This window comes from Tachyglossus aculeatus, chromosome 4 (assembly GCF_015852505.1).
Source record: "Tachyglossus aculeatus isolate mTacAcu1 chromosome 4, mTacAcu1.pri, whole genome shotgun sequence".
Taxonomy (NCBI): domain Eukaryota; kingdom Metazoa; phylum Chordata; class Mammalia; order Monotremata; family Tachyglossidae; genus Tachyglossus; species Tachyglossus aculeatus.
Genome location: NC_052069.1, coordinates 12095964 through 12113703, shown reverse-complemented (window position 1 = coordinate 12113703; position 17740 = coordinate 12095964). Strand labels below are relative to the sequence as shown.

General features: G+C 46.6%; 1 protein-coding gene across 2 annotated transcripts; it reads right to left on the bottom strand.

The window, feature by feature from the left end:
- Positions 1-1280: 1280 nt before the first annotated feature.
- On the bottom strand, positions 1281-17263 carry TMEM128 (transmembrane protein 128). 2 transcript variants are annotated; one of them, XM_038745193.1, is made up of 5 exons: positions 17148-17256; positions 13823-13964; positions 9967-10125; positions 1931-2040; positions 1281-1778 (listed from the first exon to the last, which is right to left on the bottom strand). In XM_038745193.1, exons 1-4 carry the CDS (start codon positions 17224-17226, stop codon positions 1941-1943), a joined length of 480 nt encoding a protein of 159 aa, XP_038601121.1. In that variant the 5' UTR covers positions 17227-17256; the 3' UTR covers positions 1281-1778; positions 1931-1940. The 2 variants fall into 2 exon arrangements, with proteins under 2 accessions (XP_038601121.1, XP_038601122.1); XM_038745194.1 differs by lacking the exon at positions 1931-2040 and having other exon boundaries at positions 17148-17263.
- Positions 17264-17740: the final 477 nt, after the last annotated feature.

Below are 17740 nucleotides of genomic sequence, written 5' to 3'. Positions count from 1 at the left end.
AATATATTGATTGTTCTGTCTCAAATTTTCTCACAGGCAAAATGGGGATTAAATACCTATCCTCCCTCCTGGTCTGTGAGCTCTTTGTGGGAAAGGGACTGTGCCTGACCTGATTATCTTAAATGTGCCCCAGCACTTAGCACAGTGCTTGGCACATAGTAAGTGCCTAACAGATGACGCAATTATTATTATTTTGGCTAGTTCTGTTCATCCTTGGTGGTCCGTCCCTTCTCATTCTTCCGCTCCCGTAAAACTCACGGCACCCCTTTGACGTCCTCACTCACAATGAAATGCTGGCATCCATGATCCCAAATCTAATCATATAATTCCTCATTTTGAAGATATAATAGAGAGAAACTGTAATTGCTCCAGTTGAATCTATCTTGGGTTTATTTAATGGTATAACTCCACTTTTAACTGTCAAGTAAAACTGCTTCTTTGAAGCTCAAAACGCATTTGGGTGGGTTGCTCCATGCCTCTTCTCCATGTACGTGGAGTCACCAGTTGTCATTTTTCTAATTCATTGGATGTTTAAGCCTCCATATCAGAGGCGTACATATATAATAATAATAATAATAATGGCTGTTAAGTGCTTACTATGTGCAAAGCACTGTTCTAAGTATATCTGAAGTAAACATTCATTTAAGCGACATTTTTCTAGCAGGTAGACAACACTGCACATCATTAGAGCTTACATTTTGGGCTGTTAGTACAAATAACTACCCATCTCGGAGTTCTTCTACCTTCCACCATTATTCAAAACCTCCCGTTCTTCAAACCCACCTAACCAAAGTCAGTGGCCAACTTCTCAGAGCTGGCGGTGGAATGGGAAGACTTAACACCGGCCCTTGGGTTTAAATTAGGCAACAGCCCTGGCTCACTTGCAGTAATCACATTTACTTGGAAGCGAAGATTCATTCGGTCCGGCCAGAGACGGACGCTAGCTGTTGAGTCGATTTTACCAGCTGCCATGAGTTCTGTGTATAATCTGGATTCCAAAGAACGTCCTCCACTCAACAACAGCTTTGTAATTTAAGAGCGGTTGAGGCAGGGCATTCTGATCGCAATGCAGACGTGACATCGAAACTTCAACCATGGATGGATTGCTCTCGGGGCTGCTCAAAAGGGAGGCCGGAGCCCCGGACCACGCTGAAGTGAGGCTGATGGGGAGCAGATCTTCCTCTCTCTTCTCTATCCCCGCACTGTAGGACATCCAGGACTCCACAGATTTATATTTACTCTTAACAACCTAAAAAGCTCTACAAAGATGCCCGGGTAAGGCCCAAACTCTTCATATCCATTTTATTAATGACAACGCATTAGGCCCACACACCGAAAAACCATCGCTGGCCACCTGAAAATATGAACCTTAAATTTCCCTCACAGAATATGGCCGCCGTTTGTTTCGGTCCATACCCTGAAATCGTATTTATATAAAAAGGCAAGTAGAATTAAGATATGTCACTTTTCATCCACGAAGATGAATATACTGGAATGTGGGGTCATGCAAGAAGCGTGTGTGAGCTCAACGGAGCTCGAATTTGGCTTCGGCCCGTCGACAATCTCCGCCGCTGAATTAGGCATTTTCAGTTTGGTCATTAGAGAATATTACACACTACAGCTTCCCAAAGTGCCTGCTTTAAGCTCTGCTGTAGTGCTGTTGTAACTTGCATTCGAAATCAGGAGTTTTAGATAGAATGGCGCAGTCTTCTGCTGTTTCACGTGGAAATGGGGCTCTCCATTTACCCTGGGTCAACACACTTCTGGATGTTCAGTATCTGAAAACAGAAATCAACAAAATGTTTTATCATCAGGTTACTACTCCATTTGTGGAATCCTCTGAAAATTTGTGAAACTCAAGTTTCCTCTGAAAGGAGAATGTTGTGCTTGGAATACGCATTTTAGGAGAATGAGGGGGTCGACTCGTTACCTTGAAGACATCAGCCAAAGAGTGAGACAAGCATCACCACGCCCATAAACTGAGTGAACAGTAACAGCGGAGTGAAAAAGGACCACACAGACCATAAGGCGATGTTGAAACTGAAAAGAGAAAAAGGGAAGCAAATTTGCTTGAAATCATTCATCTCGCTACTCAGTTCTAGATAATAATTATGGCATTTATTAAGCGCTTACTATGTGCAAAGCACTGTTCTAAGCGCTGGGGAGGTTACAAGGTGATCAGGTTGTCCCATGGGGTGCTCACAGTCTTCATCCCCATTTTACAGATGAGGTAACTGAGGCCCAAAGAATAATAATAATGATGGCATTTATTTAGCGCTTACTATGTCTATTCTAAGCGCTGGGGACGTTACAAGGTGATCAGGTTGTCCCACAGGGGACTCACAGTCTTCATCCCCATTTTACAGATGAGGGAACTGAGGCACAGAGAAGTGACTTGTCCAAAGTCACACAGCTGACAAGTGGCGGAGCTGGGATTTGAACCCATGACCCCTGACTCCAAAGCCCGGGCTCTTTCCACTGAGCCACGCTGCTTCTCTGATTTTCTCTACAGATTTCTCTAAAGATTTTACAAGTAAAACCAGATTTTTTTTTAAATCCATTTTTTTAATGCAATCAATGGTACTTATTGAGTCCTTACTCTGGGCAGAGGACTGCTGTACTAAGCGGTTGGGCGAATATGGTACAGTCAAGTTCATTCAATCGCATTTACTGAGTGCTTACTGTGTGCAAAGCCCTGTACTAAGCACTTGGGAGAGTGGAATATAACAACAAACGGACGCATTCCTGCCCACAACGAGCTCACGGTCTAGAGTTGGTAGACGCATTCCTCGTCCACAGAGAACTGACAGTCTGGAGGGGTGCTTAACACAGCTTGCAAAAAGTACACAGCATCATCCGTTCATTCAATCGTATTTATTGAGCGCTTACTGTGTGCAGAGCGCTGTACCAAGCGCTTGGGAAGTACAAGTTGGCAACAACTTGCGGCATCGACAAGCTTGAAAGGGCCAGTGACTTTTTATGCTTCCCTGTGTCACAAAAACGCCTGGAAAACAGCACTGCTCCCTAGTTATTCCTCACACTATCCCTACGCCTGCAAAAACCCGTAACATCTTCCACAAATTAACCCTGCTGAGCGCTTACAAGCATAAAGCACAGGCCTCGGTCCTGGGGAGAGCCCCGGGTTCTGAATTCAGACGGGATCCGGGCCCCCAAGAGACTTCCAAACTACGGAGGGGAAGGCAAGAGACGATTCAGTTGGTATACGAAGAGAACGGGCTAAATTGAGCGGGTTAAAAAACACACAAGTGAATGGGAGGGGAAAAAAAAATCCTCTGACTACTGTTCTGGTGGCTCCACGCTTTCCCACCTGAATTTTCATAGAGGCCTCAGTTTCCCAAACAGTGAAGCCACAGAGAAAGAAGTGAAAGGAGGAAGCCTGGCTCAAATGTTCCCTCCTGCTTCATCTTCCCTGTGTTCCAAGGCTCCTCCGTAGAAGAGAGGGTTTATAGCCAACGGCCCGAAAGGCTCATTAAGGGTTATCTAATTACTTAAACCTTCTCTTAAGTCCAAAGCCCTTACCCATATTTTCAGGCATATATTTGATACTTAAGGACACATTCAATGGTGAAATACGAGGAAATACCAATTTTCCATTTCCTAAAAGCCAACCCTTTCCATTTGACTGAATAATAATAATAATATTCATTCATTCATTCAATCAATCGTACTTATTGAGCGCTTACTGTGTGCAGAGCACTGTACTAAGCGCTTGGGAAGTACAAGTTGGCAACATATAGAGACGGGCCCTACCCAACAGTGGGCTCACAGTCTGGACGGGGGAGACAGAGAACAAAACCAAACATATTAACAAAATAAAATAAATAGAATAAATATGTACAAACAAAATAGAGTAATAAATACAAACCAACATATTCAATCGTATTTATTGAGCCCTTACTGTGTGCAGAGCACTGTACTAAGCGCTTGGGAAGTCAATTTGATGATGATGATCTTCATCCCCCATCTTACAGATGAGGGAACTGAGGCCCGGAGAAGTGAAGTGACTTGCCCAAAGTCACACAGCTGATAATTGGCAGAGGCGGAATTCGAGCCCATGACCTCTGACTCCAAAGCCCGTGCTCTTTCCACTGAGCCACAATGCTTAATAATCGTATTAATAATAACCACTGTAAGGATAATAATAACTTGTACTTCCCAAGCGCTTAGTCCAGTGCTCTGCACACAGTAAGCGCTCAATAAATACAATCGAATGAATGAATGAATGATGGTATTCATTAAGCACTTACTATGTGCCAAGCACTGTTCTAAGAACTGGGGTAGATATAACGATGTGCATTATAGCTATAATTTTATTTATTCTAATGGGCTTGACACCCGTCTACATGTTTTGTTTGTAGCCCGTTGTTGGGTAGGGACCGTCTCTTTATGTTGCCGACTTGTACTTCCCAAGCACTTAGTACAGTGCTCTGCACAAAGTAAGCACTCAATAAATACGATTGAATGAATGAATGATGGTATTCATTAAGCACTTACTATGTGCCAAGCACTGTTCTAAGCACTGGGGTAGATATAACGATGTGCATTATAGCTATAATTTCATTTATTCTAATGGGTTTGACACCCGTCTACATGTTTGGTTTATAGCCCGTTGTTGGGTAGGGACCGTCTCTATATGTTGCCAACTTGTACTTCCCAAGCACTTAGTACAGTGCTCTGCACAAAGTAAGCACTCAATAAATACGATCGAATGAATGAATGAATGATGGTATTCATTAAGCACTTAGTATGTGCCAAGCACTGTTCTAAGCACTGGGGTAGATATAACAATGTGCATTATAGCTATAATTCTATTTATTCTAATGGTTTTGACACCCGTCTACATGTTTTATTTGTAGCCCGTTGTTGGTTAGGGACCGTCTCTATCTGTTGCCGACTTGTACTTCCGAAGCGCTTAGTACAGTGCTCTGCACACAGTAAGCGCTCACTAAATTCGACTGAATGAATGAATGAATTTGACCAGGGTGACTCTTCAATCACATTGAGGGCTTGCTGCTGTACTAAGCGGTGATTTGCGGTTTAATGAATCAATCAATCTCTCCAATGAATCGACATCTTATCATGGCAGGAGAGCTTGCGTACGCCGGCGAAGCTTGGCGCCACGCTATACGGGGTTACCCGCAATGGAAATCAATCAATCAATCGTATTTATTGAGCGCTTACTGTGTGCAGAGCATGTACTAAGCGCTTGGGAAGTACAAGTTGGCAACATATAGAGACAGTCCCTACCCAACAGTGGGCTCACAGTCTAAAAGAAGGGTCTAAGCCGAAGCGTCAAAGTCGATTTGCCCGTGCTGAGCCGCAGCGGCACGGGAAATCAATCAATCAATCGTATTTATTGAGCGCTTACTGTGTGCAGAGCACTGTACTAAGCGCTTGGGAAGTACATGCTGGCAACATAGAGAGACGGTCCCTACCCAACGGTGGGCTAGAGCCAAAGGCTCTTTCAGGAGTCTTTCAAAAGTCAAGAGTGAAGTGATTAAACCACCGATCCGAGACAATGGCAGAGACTCGAGTTTTTACTGTGTGGAAGAAACCACGAACACCTGAAGCGGCGTGGCTCAGTGGAAAGAGCCCGGGCTTGGGAGTCAGAGGTCATGGGTTCGAATCCCGGCTCTGCTGCTTCTCTGCTGTGACTTTGGGCAAGTCACTTACCTCCTCTGGGCTTCAGTTACCACGTCTGTAAAAGGGGGATTACGACTGGGAGCCCCACGTGGGGCAACCTTGTATCCCCCCCAGCGCTTAGAACAGTGCTTGGAACTTAGTAAGCACTTAACAAAGCCATCATTTATTTTATTTTATACCAGAACGACTTGATAACAGAAGACGGGCCCTTCTGAGGCCTACCCATTCCATTCCTAGCCTGGCCAGTGGCTAGCGAAGGGCAGGCAATCTGCCCCGAGACAAAACTCATCTGTGCTGGGCAGCGGAGGCGCGGGAGAGGATCGAGGGTGGTGACTCAGTTTACCGCACGGAAGAAGGCAATGGTAAACCCCTTCTGTATTTTTACCAAAAAAAAAACCACTCTGAATACGCTACCAGAATGATTTGCAGATGGAGGTGGCACATTCTGGGAGACGTGCAGCCATGGAGTCGCGATGAGTCAGAAACGATCTGACAGCATAGGACAAGACAGTACAAGTGCTGTGGGGTTGGGGTAATAATAGTAATAATAATGGTATTTGTTAAGTGCTTACTATGTGCCAAGCACTATTTAAGGGGGACACGGCCAAGTGGGTAGGTGACGCAGGGGGGACAGTAGATAGGGAAAGTAAAGAGATGTGATTTTCGAGGGGTTTTTGAACGTCGGGAGGGAGGTGGGCTGTCAGATATGAAGGGAGAAGGAGGTTCGGGCCAGAAGATGTGGGGAAGGGGTCAGCGACAAGACGAGACGAGATCGAAGTCCAAAGAGTAGGTTGCCCTCAGAGGAGTGGAGTGGGCAGACTGGGTTATAGTAGGAGAACGGCACGGTAAGAGGAAAAGAGCTGATCAAGTGCCTTAAGGTCAACGGTAAGGCATTTCAGTTTGATGCATGGATGGATGGGCATCCGCTGGAGGTTTCTGAGAACTGAGACGATAGGGACCAAACGGCTTTGCAAAAAATGATCTGGGCAGCTGAGTGGACTGGAGTGGGGAGAGAGACAAGACCCAGGGCAGTCAGGGAGGAGCCTGATGCAGGAGGCAAGGAGCAAAATACGTGCTTGGATCAGCATGGTGGCGGTTTGGATTCATTCATTCAACAGCATTTACGGTGCAGAGCACCGTACTAAGTGCTTGGGAGCGTACAGCGAGGAAAGGGATTCTGGAGATGTTGTGAAGGTGGAACCAATAAGATTCTGCGACGGACTGAAGGTGCGGGTTGAATGAGATGAGTCAAGGATAATGTCTGTGGTTTCTGTGCTGATAGGAAAGTCAGGGGGAGGGCAGGGTTTGAGTGGAAAGGTGAGAAGTTCTGCTTTTGTACATGTTAAGTTCAAGGTGTTGGTGGGACATCCAAGTAGAGGTGTCCTGAAGGCAGGAGGAAATGTGAGACTGCAGAGAGGGAGAGAGATCATGGCTCGAGATGGAGATTTGGGTGTCGTCCGTATAGAGGTGGCAGTTTAGGCCATGGGAGCGAATGAGTTCTCCGAGGGAGTGGGTGGAGATGGCGAACAGAAGGGGACCCACAACTGAGCCTTGAGGGATCCCCACAGTTAGGGGGTGGGAGGCAGAGGAGGAGCCCGTGAAAGAGACTGAGAAGGAAGAGCCAGGAAAAGCAGGGTTAACTGTCACTGTAGGCTGCTGGAATAATCTGGGACTCCCAAATTGGGTGCTGCTCAATAAAGCATACACCTCTGTCAATCCCTCCACCCCAATGGAAGGCCTAAGGAAGCAGAATGGTTGCTTAAGCACAGAAAGGCCCAAGATTGTGTCTACAAGACACACTATTAAAGCCCAATAGCTTTTCCATGAATTTCAATCAAAAACAACTCCAAGGTAGGGTTACTTGTTCAAAAGCACATTTGGTTCCCAAAAAAAGCCAACAATTCCCTCCGAGCAACCTTGACAATATTACTCTTATTTAATGAGCGTTTTCGGAAGACAGCACAAATGATATGAGTTAAAACTTTCAATGCCCTTCAATTAGTATGGAGCGCTCCAGCTTGATAAAGTAATAAAGACAGCCCCCGCCAAGGCATTACCCAAAAGGGAGCAAACATCCTTTTGAATGTAGAAGCACGGCAGACCAACTTTGATCTTATCGACTAACTCAGACTGGTTACACCCAAAACCAATTTCACGCCACCTAAAACGGTCATTTCGAGCCCTGTGCCTTTGAGGTTTTAATTAATGCTCCCAAAAGCCTCGTGATGGAGACAGTGGAGACACTGTCTTCTCCAAGCCACAGAACGAAAAAGAGAGACAAAAAAATTATAGGCCCACGTGAAAACTTTCCTGCCGAGAGAACCAAAGCCCCGCCCATAAAGAATAAAGAATTGCGGACACTTCCCGGCAGCCGGCCGAGACCTAGCTGCTCGTCGTCATTACGGAAATACACACGACTGAAAGGACACGCCGGCGGCGGTGAAGCTGTTCGCTTTACAATCCCTCATTTATTTCAAGATGTGGATATTGAATTCCGCAGCAGAAGGGGCAGCGTGACTGCCGGCCAGGGAGACTCGGCCCCCACGGACTTCGCGGTTCTGACTGCCATTTGGGGGGACTGGAAATTCAGCCTTGGGTGAGAGGAGGAGGGCGAACACCGAGAAGGCCCGGGGCAGGAACGGCACTGGCCCCACTCACACTCTTTCCCAAGATTTTTTTTTTTGCTTCGTATTTATTGAGCGCTTACTATGTGCAGAGCACTGTACTAAGCGCTTGGGAAGTACAAATTGGCAACATATAGAGACAGTCCCTACCCAACAGCGGGCTCACGGTCTAAAAGGGGAAAGATTACGAGAGTCCTCGGACAAACCCATGGCCCAAAACTTCCCGAGGGCCCGTGTCCAGGGAACCCCTGGCTGCTCCTCCCTCCGGTCCAAGCGAACTCTCTCTGGCTCCTGAGGCTCTAAGAGACACGTAAGAATAACTGTGATCCTCGTTCAGCGCGATGTGCCAGGCGCTGTACTATGCGCTGGGGTGGACACAAGGTAACTGGGTTGGACGCAGAGCCTGTCCCACGTGGGGCTCACAGTCTTAATCCCCAATTTCCAAATGAGGGAGCTGAGGCCCAGAGAAGTGAAGGGACTTGTCAAAGGTGACACAACATTCATTCATATTTATTGAGCGCTTACTGCGTGCAGAGCACTGTACTAAGCGCTTGGGAAGTACAACAGACACCGGGCGGAGCTGGGATTAGAGCCCTCTGACGCTAAGGCCCGGGCTCTATCCACTAGACCACACTCCTTCTCTGCTTCTCTACTTCACCTTTAGGCTTACCCCCAAGAACTTCCTTACCGGGCGACAGAAATCCCCATGTGAAACTGCATTACAACAGCATTTATGGTATTTGTTAAGTGCTTACTATGTGCCAGACACTGTACTAAATGCTGACAGTAGTAATAATAATAATAGAAATAGCTAAATCAATCAATCAATCAATCGTATTTATTGAGCGCTTACTGTGTGCAGAGCACTGTACTAAGTGCTTGGGAAGTACAAGTTGGCAACATATAGAGACAGTCCCTACCCAACAGTGGGCTCACAGTCTAAAAATGTGCATTTGGCTTGAATTCTATTTGTTCTGACGACTTGACACCTGTCCACGTTTTGTTTTCTTGTCTGTCTCCCCCTCCTAGACTGTGAGCCCGCTGTTGGGCAGGGACCATCTCTATATGTTGCCAGCTTGTACTTCCCAAGCCCTTAGTACAGTGCTCTGTACACAGTAAGCGCTCAATCAATCAATCAATCGTATTTATTGAGCGCTTACTGTGTGCAGACCACTGTTCAATAAATACGACTGAATGAATAGTAATAATAAACAATAATGATACATAATAATAATTCTGGTATTTTGTAAGTGCTTGCTGGGTGCCAAACACCGTACTAGACATTGGGGGTAGACAAAAGATAATCAGGTCAGACTCAATCCCCTTCTCACATGGAGTTCACGGTGTAAGTAGGAAGAGCAGATATTGAATTCCCTTTATACAGATAAGGAAACTGAGGCACATAAGTGATTTGCCTATGGTCACAAACGCAGGCAAGTGGAGGTTAGAACCCAGGTCCTCTAATCCCCAGGGCTGTTTCTTTTCACGAGGCCACCCTTTTTCTCAAGCGCTTCTGTTTTCTTTACATTTTTACCCCGAAGAGTTTTAACCGGGCGATCCGGCGTCGTATTCAAGGTGGCTAGGAGCACACAGATAAGACGTTTTTCCAAGTTTTCCCAGTGATATTAACCAAAAACACCTGAGTCGGTCCAGAGTCCAAATGCTCTGCGGGACTCACCAGATGGCTGCAGAGATGAAAGTGGCCGTCGTAATGGGTATCAGGGCAGGATACCTGGTATCATAGTCCCCAATCCCACAGCACCACTCCAGGTATCCGATGCAGTACAACGCAATCGTCACGCTTACGGTCAACAAGACGCTGCCGACGAGAAACCAGCTGCGAGGGGAAAGAAATACACATTTCAAGAGGGCCCTGGACAGTGGCGAAAACCTCAAAACGTAATCACCGACACGATCGAAACACCCGCCTACAGTCAGCAGTCAAGGATATCCTCGACCGTGTATTCCTGGGAGCAGCAAGAGAGACACGAAAGAGACTCTGAAGGATAACTGGCACTTTTCGATATCCCTTGTGCAACGCACATGGGCGCTCAATAAATGTCACTGATCTACTGCCCGTCAACTTTAGGGGATTACATACGCAAAACGGTTCCATGCTCATCAAGTCCCTCAATGAACTTTATCTGTTTAAAACTCTTTCTAAACAGTGGTCACCAATGCTTCAGCATTTCATTTTTTTTAATGAAAAGGTTATTTACTACTGATTCTGCATGAGGTTTGCAGAAAGATCCATGTGAGAAAAGTAAGGCTGTGAATTTCTTTTACGGTGACACCAGGCTACACCACTTTAATCACCCCCTCGCCATTATAATATATATATATATGAGCCCTTTCCCTCCTCTCCCCCTCGTCCCCCTCTCCATCCCCCATCTTACCTCCTTCCCTTCCCCACAGCACCTGTATATATGTATATATGGTTGTACATATTTATTACTCTATTTATTTATTTATTTATTTTGCTTGTACATTTCTATCCTATTTATTTTATTTTGTTGGTATGTTTGGTTCTGTTCTCTGTCTCCCCCTTTTAGACTGTGAGCCCACTGTTGGGTAGGGACTGTCTCTATGTGTTGCCAATTTGTACTTCCCAAGCGCATAGTACAGTGCTCTGCACATAGTAAGCGCTCAATAAATACGATTGATTGATTGATAAAGAGCTTCGAGGTTACTACTGCCGGTGAACACAACTTCTTGTCTACAGTGGGCTCTTCTCTACAGCTGTCCGGTAAACCTGCTGTAATCTTCAACGGCTCATAACGCAAAAATATCACCCTTTTTGGAAACCCCTGCCTCTCGTCACGTAGGATGGGACAACCCTGAAGCGGTGTGAGTCAATGGAGGGAGCACAGCCTGGAAGTCTGAGGTCCTGGGTTTTAATCCTGATTCCGCCACTAGCCAGCTGCCTGACTTCGGGCAGGCCACTTAACTTCTTTGTGCCTCAGTTTCCTCACCTGTATAAAATGAGGATTCAATACCTGTTCTCCCTTCTACTTACTTACACTGTGAGTCCCGACCTGTCTTGTATCTAGCCCAGCGCTTGGAACCGTGCCTGGCACACAGTAAGTGCTTTAACATGTACCATTAAAAAAAAAACAACTTAACCACATAGTGCAAGAATGCCACGGATAGGGAGAAAGGTGAGCAACCAAAGGGCGCCACAGGGAAGACTTCTGAAAAAGGAAGGTTTACCCACGTGTGGGTGCAAGGAGGGGAAGAGGAGGAAGAGGAAAGGAAGATGGGTTGGCAGCGTGGCTCAGTGGAAAGAGCCTGGGCTTTGGAGTCAGAGGTCATGGGTTCAAATCCCAACTCCCCACTTGTCAGCTGTGTGACTTTGGGCAAGTCACTTAACTTCTCTGGGCCTCGGTTACCTCATCTGTAAAACGGGGATGAGGACTGTGAGCCCCCCGTGGGACAACCTGATCGCTTTGTAACCTCCCCAGCGATTAAAACAGTGCTTCGCACATAGTAAGTGCTCAATAAATTCCATTATTATCTTTTAGACTGTGAGCCCACTGTTGGGTAGGGACTGTCTCTATATGTTGCCAACTTGCACTTCCCAAGCGCTTAGTACAATGCTCTGCACACAGTAAGCGCTCAATAAATATGATTGATGATGATGATAGGAGAGAAATAATAATAATTATGGCATTTGTTAAGTGCTTACTATGTGCAGAGCACTGTTCTAAGCGCTGGGGGGGATACAAGGTGATCAAGTTGTCTCACGTGGGGCTCACAGTCTTAATCTCCATTTTACAGAGGAGGTAACTGAGGCTCAGAGAAGTTAAGTGACTTGCCCAAGGTCACACAGCAGACATGTGGCAGAGTTGGGATTCGAACCCATGACCTTTGACTCCAAAGCCCGTGCACTTCCCACTGAGCTACGCTGCTCCTCGAATCTTGAGAAAGAAGCCGACTACCACTTGGCTACTACCCCTGACCTATGGCAGAAAGATCTGTTTGTTCGTTTTTGTGTTTTTAAAATGACATTTATTGAGCATTTATTTTGTGCTGGGGTAGAGACAAGCTCATCAGGTTGGACACAGTCCACGTCCCACATGGGGCTCACAACCTTAATCCCTTATTTCACAGATGAGGTCGCTGAGGCCCAGAGAAGTGCCGTGACTTCCCAAGGTCAGCACGGCAGACAAGTGGCAGAGGTGGGATTAGAACCCAGGTCCTTCTGACTCCCAGGACCGGGCTCTATCCACTAGGCCACGCTGCTTCCTGACTAGGGGAAACTGATCAATCAGGCCTGGAGAAGACGAAGGTTGACGTGGAGTAGAGGCAGAAATACTGGTGGCCAGCATGCTGGGGTGGGCTCAGAGATCGATCGATCAATCAATCAATCGTATTTATTGAGCGCTTACTGTGTGCAGAGCACTGTACTAAGCGCTTGGGAAGTAGAAGTTGGCAACATATACAGTCCCTACCCAGATGGGCCTGCTGACGCGTGGCTCCAAATTAATGCACAGGATGTGCACCCTGCCTAGTTCACAATATCCCGTTATATCGTACTCTCCAAAGCGCTTAGTACAGCACTTTGCACACAGTAAGCGCTCCATAAATACCAGTGACTGATTAAGTAGGTCGGGGCAGACTGGGGTCCAAACTAGATTTTTCTTCCAAAACTAAAATGATCTTCACAGGGATTAACTTGCCAGGTGAAGACTCGATCACACTCTAGCTTAACAATCATATCAGAGAACTTGATTTAATTCATTCATTCAATCATATTTATTGAGCGCTTACTGTGTGCAGAGCACTGTACTAAGCGCTTAAGTTAACCCTACCAGTATATGGAAAAATCTGTAAAGACTGCGCATCGTCCTCAGGAAAACGCCACATTCTGTTGGGCCGTAACTCATGCGATCACTACGGGCTTTTCCTGAAGCAACGATGGCGAATTAGGGAAAATTCTGATAAAGCGAGCCTGTTTTGGATAAGCGGTCACGGAGTTGGAAGGGGCAGCGGTTGGGAGTGTAAGAGTGGCGTCAGAGTGGGCTACTACTACAGTGCAATTTGTCCTTAACAGGGTTTCTGCAGAAACACGGCCTCTACGTACCCGGGAAACTGGGTTTTCCTTCCTTTCCACTTGGCCTTTCCTCCCCTCCACACCGTTTTTCCCCGGATAACAGTAGGCTTATTGATATAGCCAGTAAATGCAAGTTCTCCTTGCAATTAAAGATGTTTACTGAGCGCTTACTGTGTGCAGAGCGCTGTACTACATGCTTGGGAGTGTAGTAAACATGATCCCTGCCCTCAAGGAGTTTACAACGTAGTGTAAGACTTAGACTTTCAATTTGCTGGCAAAGATGAAGCTATCCAAATGAACATAGTCAATGAGGACACGGATAGAAGCCTTACTTGTACACTTTATATATGTATTATATATATTTATACATATATTATATCTATTTTTACATATATTATATCTATTTATACATATATTATATATATTTATACATATATTATATATATATAATATTTATATACATTAACCTGAGTTTCCTTACCTATCTGTTAGTACGCTTTCTTTAACAGTCTTAAAAAACTCAACATAATATGTCAAAACAATGGAGGCCAAAATCCAGAAGGCAGAATGGATATTAAGTTTTGGAAGAGGCTTCTCCTTTTTCTTAACATCTGTAGGTTCTTCTGCAAAAAACAGACAAATCGAGTTTATTTCCATTAGTAAGAATCTATTCGTAGCAGCGTTCACTTCGGGCAGACACTAATACTATCCTTGGATGTTTTTAATGAGGATAATCCAGCGCGGCTCAGTGGAAAGAGCCCGGGCTTTGGAGTCAAGGGGTCATGGGTTCAAATCCCGGCTCCACCAAATGTCAGCTGTGTGACTTTGGGCAAGTCACTTCATCACTTCTCTGGGCTTCAGTTCCCTCATCTGTAAAATGGGGATGAAGACTGTGAGCCCCCCGTGGGGCAGCCTGATCGCCTTGTATCCTCCCCAGCGCTCAGAACAGCGCTTTGCACATAGTAAGCCCTTAATAAATGCCGTCATTATTATTATTCTCTGGGCCTCATTATTATTATTCTCTGGGCCTCAGTTCCCTCCTCTGTAAAATGGGGATGAAGACTGTGAGCCCCCCGTGGGACAACCTGATCACCTTGTAAACTCCCCGGTGCTCAGAGCAGTGCTTTGCACATAGTAACCGCTTAATAAATGTCATCATTATTATTGTTCTCTGTTCCTCAGTTATCTCATCTGTAAAACGGGGATGAAGACTGTGAGCCCCCCGTGGGACAACCTGATCGCCTTGTAACCTCCCCAGCGCTTAGAACAGTGCTTTGTCCATAGTAAGTGCTTCATAAATGCCATCATTATGATTATTCTCTGGGCCTCAGTTATCTCATCTGTAAAATGGGGGTGAAGACTGTGAGCCCCCCGTGGGACAACCTGATCACCTTGTAACCTCCCCAGAGCTTAGAACAGTGCTTGGCACATAGTAAGCGCTTAATAAATACCATCATTATCATCATTACTATTATTTGGGCAAGTCATTTCACTTCTCTGGGCTTCAGTTCCCTCATCTGTAAAACGGGGGTGAAGACTGTGAGCCCCCCGTGGGACAACCTGATCACCTTGTAACCTCCCCAGCGCTTAGAACAGTGCTTTGTCCATAGTAAGTGCTTCATAAATGCCATCATTATGATTATTCTCTGGGCCTCAGTTATCTCATCTGTAAAATGGGGGTGAAGACTGTGAGCCCCCCGTGGGACAACCTGATCACCTTGTAACCTCCCCAGAGCTTAGAACAGTGCTTGGCACATAGTAAGCGCTTAATAAATACCATCATTATCATCATTACTATTATTTGGGCAAGTCACTTCACTTCTCTGGGCTTCAGTTCCCTCATCTGTAAAACGGGGGTGAAGACTGTGAGCCCCCCGTGGGACAACCTGATCGCCTTGTAACCTCCCCAGCGCTTAGAACAGTGCTTTGTCCATAGTAAGTGCTTCATAAATGCCATCATTATGATTATTCTCTGGGCCTCAGTTATCTCATCTGTAAAATGGGGGTGAAGACTGTGAGCCCCCCGTGGGACAACCTGATCGCCTTGTAACCTCCCCAGAGCTTAGAACAGTGCTTGGCACATAGTAAGCGCTTAATAAATACCATCATTATCATCATTACTATTATTTGGGCAAGTCACTTCACTTCTCTGGGCTTCAGTTCCCTCATCTGTAAAATGGGGGTGAAGACTGTGAGCCCCCCGTGGGACAACCTGATCACCTTGTAACCTCCCCAGCGCTTAGAACAGTGCTTTGTCCATAGTAAGTGCTTCATAAATGCCATCATTATGATTATTCTCTGGGCCTCAGTTCCCTCATCTGTAAAATGGGGGTGAAGACTGTGAGCCCCCCGTGGGACAACCTGATCGCCTTGTAACCTCCCCAGCGCTCAGAACAGTGCTTTGCACATAGTAAGCGCTTAATAAATGCCATCATTATTATCATTACTATTATTTGGGCAAGTCACTTCACTTCTCTGTGCCTCAGTTCCCCCATCTGTAAAATGGGGATGAAGACTGTGAGCCCCCCGTGGGACAACCTGATCCCCTTGTCACCTCCCCAGCGCTTAGAGCACTGCTTTGCACATAGTAAGCGCTTAACAAATACCATCATTATTATTATTGCCTGGGCCTCAGTTCCCTCCTCTGTAAAATGGGGATGAAGACTGTGAGCCCCCCGTGGGACAACCTGATCACCTTGTATCCTCCCCAGCGCTCAGAACAGTGCTTTGCACATAGTAAGCGCTTAATAAATGCCGTCATTATTATTATTATTATTGTCTGGGCCTCAGTTCCCTCATCTGTAAAATGGGGATGAAGACTGTGAGCCCCCCCGTGGGACAACCTCATCGCCTTGTTACCTCCCCAGCGCTCAGAACAGCGCTTTGCACATAGTAGGCGCTTCATAAGTGCCATCATTACTATTATTCTCTGTGCCTCAGTCATCTCATCTGTAAAATGGGGATGAAGACTGTGAAACCCCCCCGTGGGACAACCTCATCACCTTGTTACCTCCCCAGCGCTCAGAACAGCGCTTTGCACATAGTAGGCGCTTCATAAATGCCATCATTACTATTATTCTCTGTGCCTCAGTCCCCTCATCTGTAAAATGGGGGTGAAGACTGTGAGCCCCCCGTGGGACAACCTCATCACCTTGTAACCTCCCCAGAGCTCAGAATAGCGCTTTGCACAGAGTAAGCGCTTCATAAATGCCATCATTATTATTATTCTGAGCCTCAGTTCCCTCATCTGTAAAATGGGGATGAAGACTGGGACAACCTGATCGCCTTGTAACCTCCCCAGCGCTCAGAACAGCGCTTTGCACATAGTAGGCGCTTCATAAGTGCCATCATTACTATTATTCTCTGTGCCTCAGTCATCTCATCTGTAAAATGGGGATGAAGACTGTGAAACCCCCCCGTGGGACAACCTCATCACCTTGTTACCTCCCCAGCGCTCAGAACAGCGCTTTGCACATAGTAGGCGCTTCATAAGTGCCATCATTACTATTACTCTCTGTGCCTCAGTCATCTCATCTGTAAAATGGGGATGAAGACTGTGAGCCCCCCCGTGGGACAACCTCATCACCTTGTTACCTCCCCAGCGCTCAGAACAGCGCTTTGCACAGAGTAAGCGCTTCACAAGTGCCATCATCATTATCATTATTATTATTATTGTAGGCTGTGGGCAGCGATTGTGTCTACCTGTTGTTTTTTAATAGTGGCATTGATTGAGCGCTTCCTAGGTGCCAAGCACTGCTCTAAGCGCTGGGGCGTTTCCCCCTCGCGGCCTGAGGGCGGGGCTTTACCGGCGTCCGTCCGGCGGGGCTCCCGCCCACAACGGCGCCTCACACCCTGCAGCTCCTTCTCCTCCTCGGCCGCCATCATGGCGCCCTCACGGCTCCCTCACGGCGCCCCGCCGGAAGAGAAGGCCCGCGCGCAAGCGCGCAAGCGCGGCCCCGGACAGGAAGTGACGTCGGGAGAGGGCCGGGGGGACCGGGCTCCTAAACCGGACGTGACGCCAGCAAAGGGGGCGGGGCTAGGCGCGGGACCGGAAGTGACGGCCGGGGCGGCCCACCGCGCCCCACTCATAATCATAGTGGTGGTGTTGATTAAGCGCTCACTATGTGCAAAGCGCTGTTCTGAGCGCTGGGGAGGCTACAATAATAATAATAATAATAATAATGATATTGATTAAGCGCTTACTATGTGCAAGGCGCTGTTCTGAGCGCTGGGGAGGCTACAATAATAATAATAATAATAATAATGGTATTGATTAAGCGCTTACTATGTGCAAGGCGCTGTTCTGAGCGCTGGGGTGGCTACAATAATAATAATAATAATAATAATGGTATTGATTAAGCGCTTACTATGTGCAAGGCGCTGTTCTGAGCGCTGGGGA

Coding starts and splice junctions, on each gene's coding strand:
- TMEM128 (XM_038745193.1), bottom strand. CDS start 17,226: ATGATGGCGGCCGAGGAGGAGAAGGAGCTGCAGGGTGTGAGGCGCCGT. Junction 13,965..17,147: donor GCCCCGCCGGACGGACGCCG/GTAAAGCCCCGC, acceptor TGTTTTTTGCAG/AAGAACCTACAGATGTTAAG. Junction 2,041..9,966: donor TTCATCTCTGCAGCCATCTG/GTGAGTCCCGCA, acceptor TTCTCTTTTCAG/TTTCAACATCGCCTTATGGT.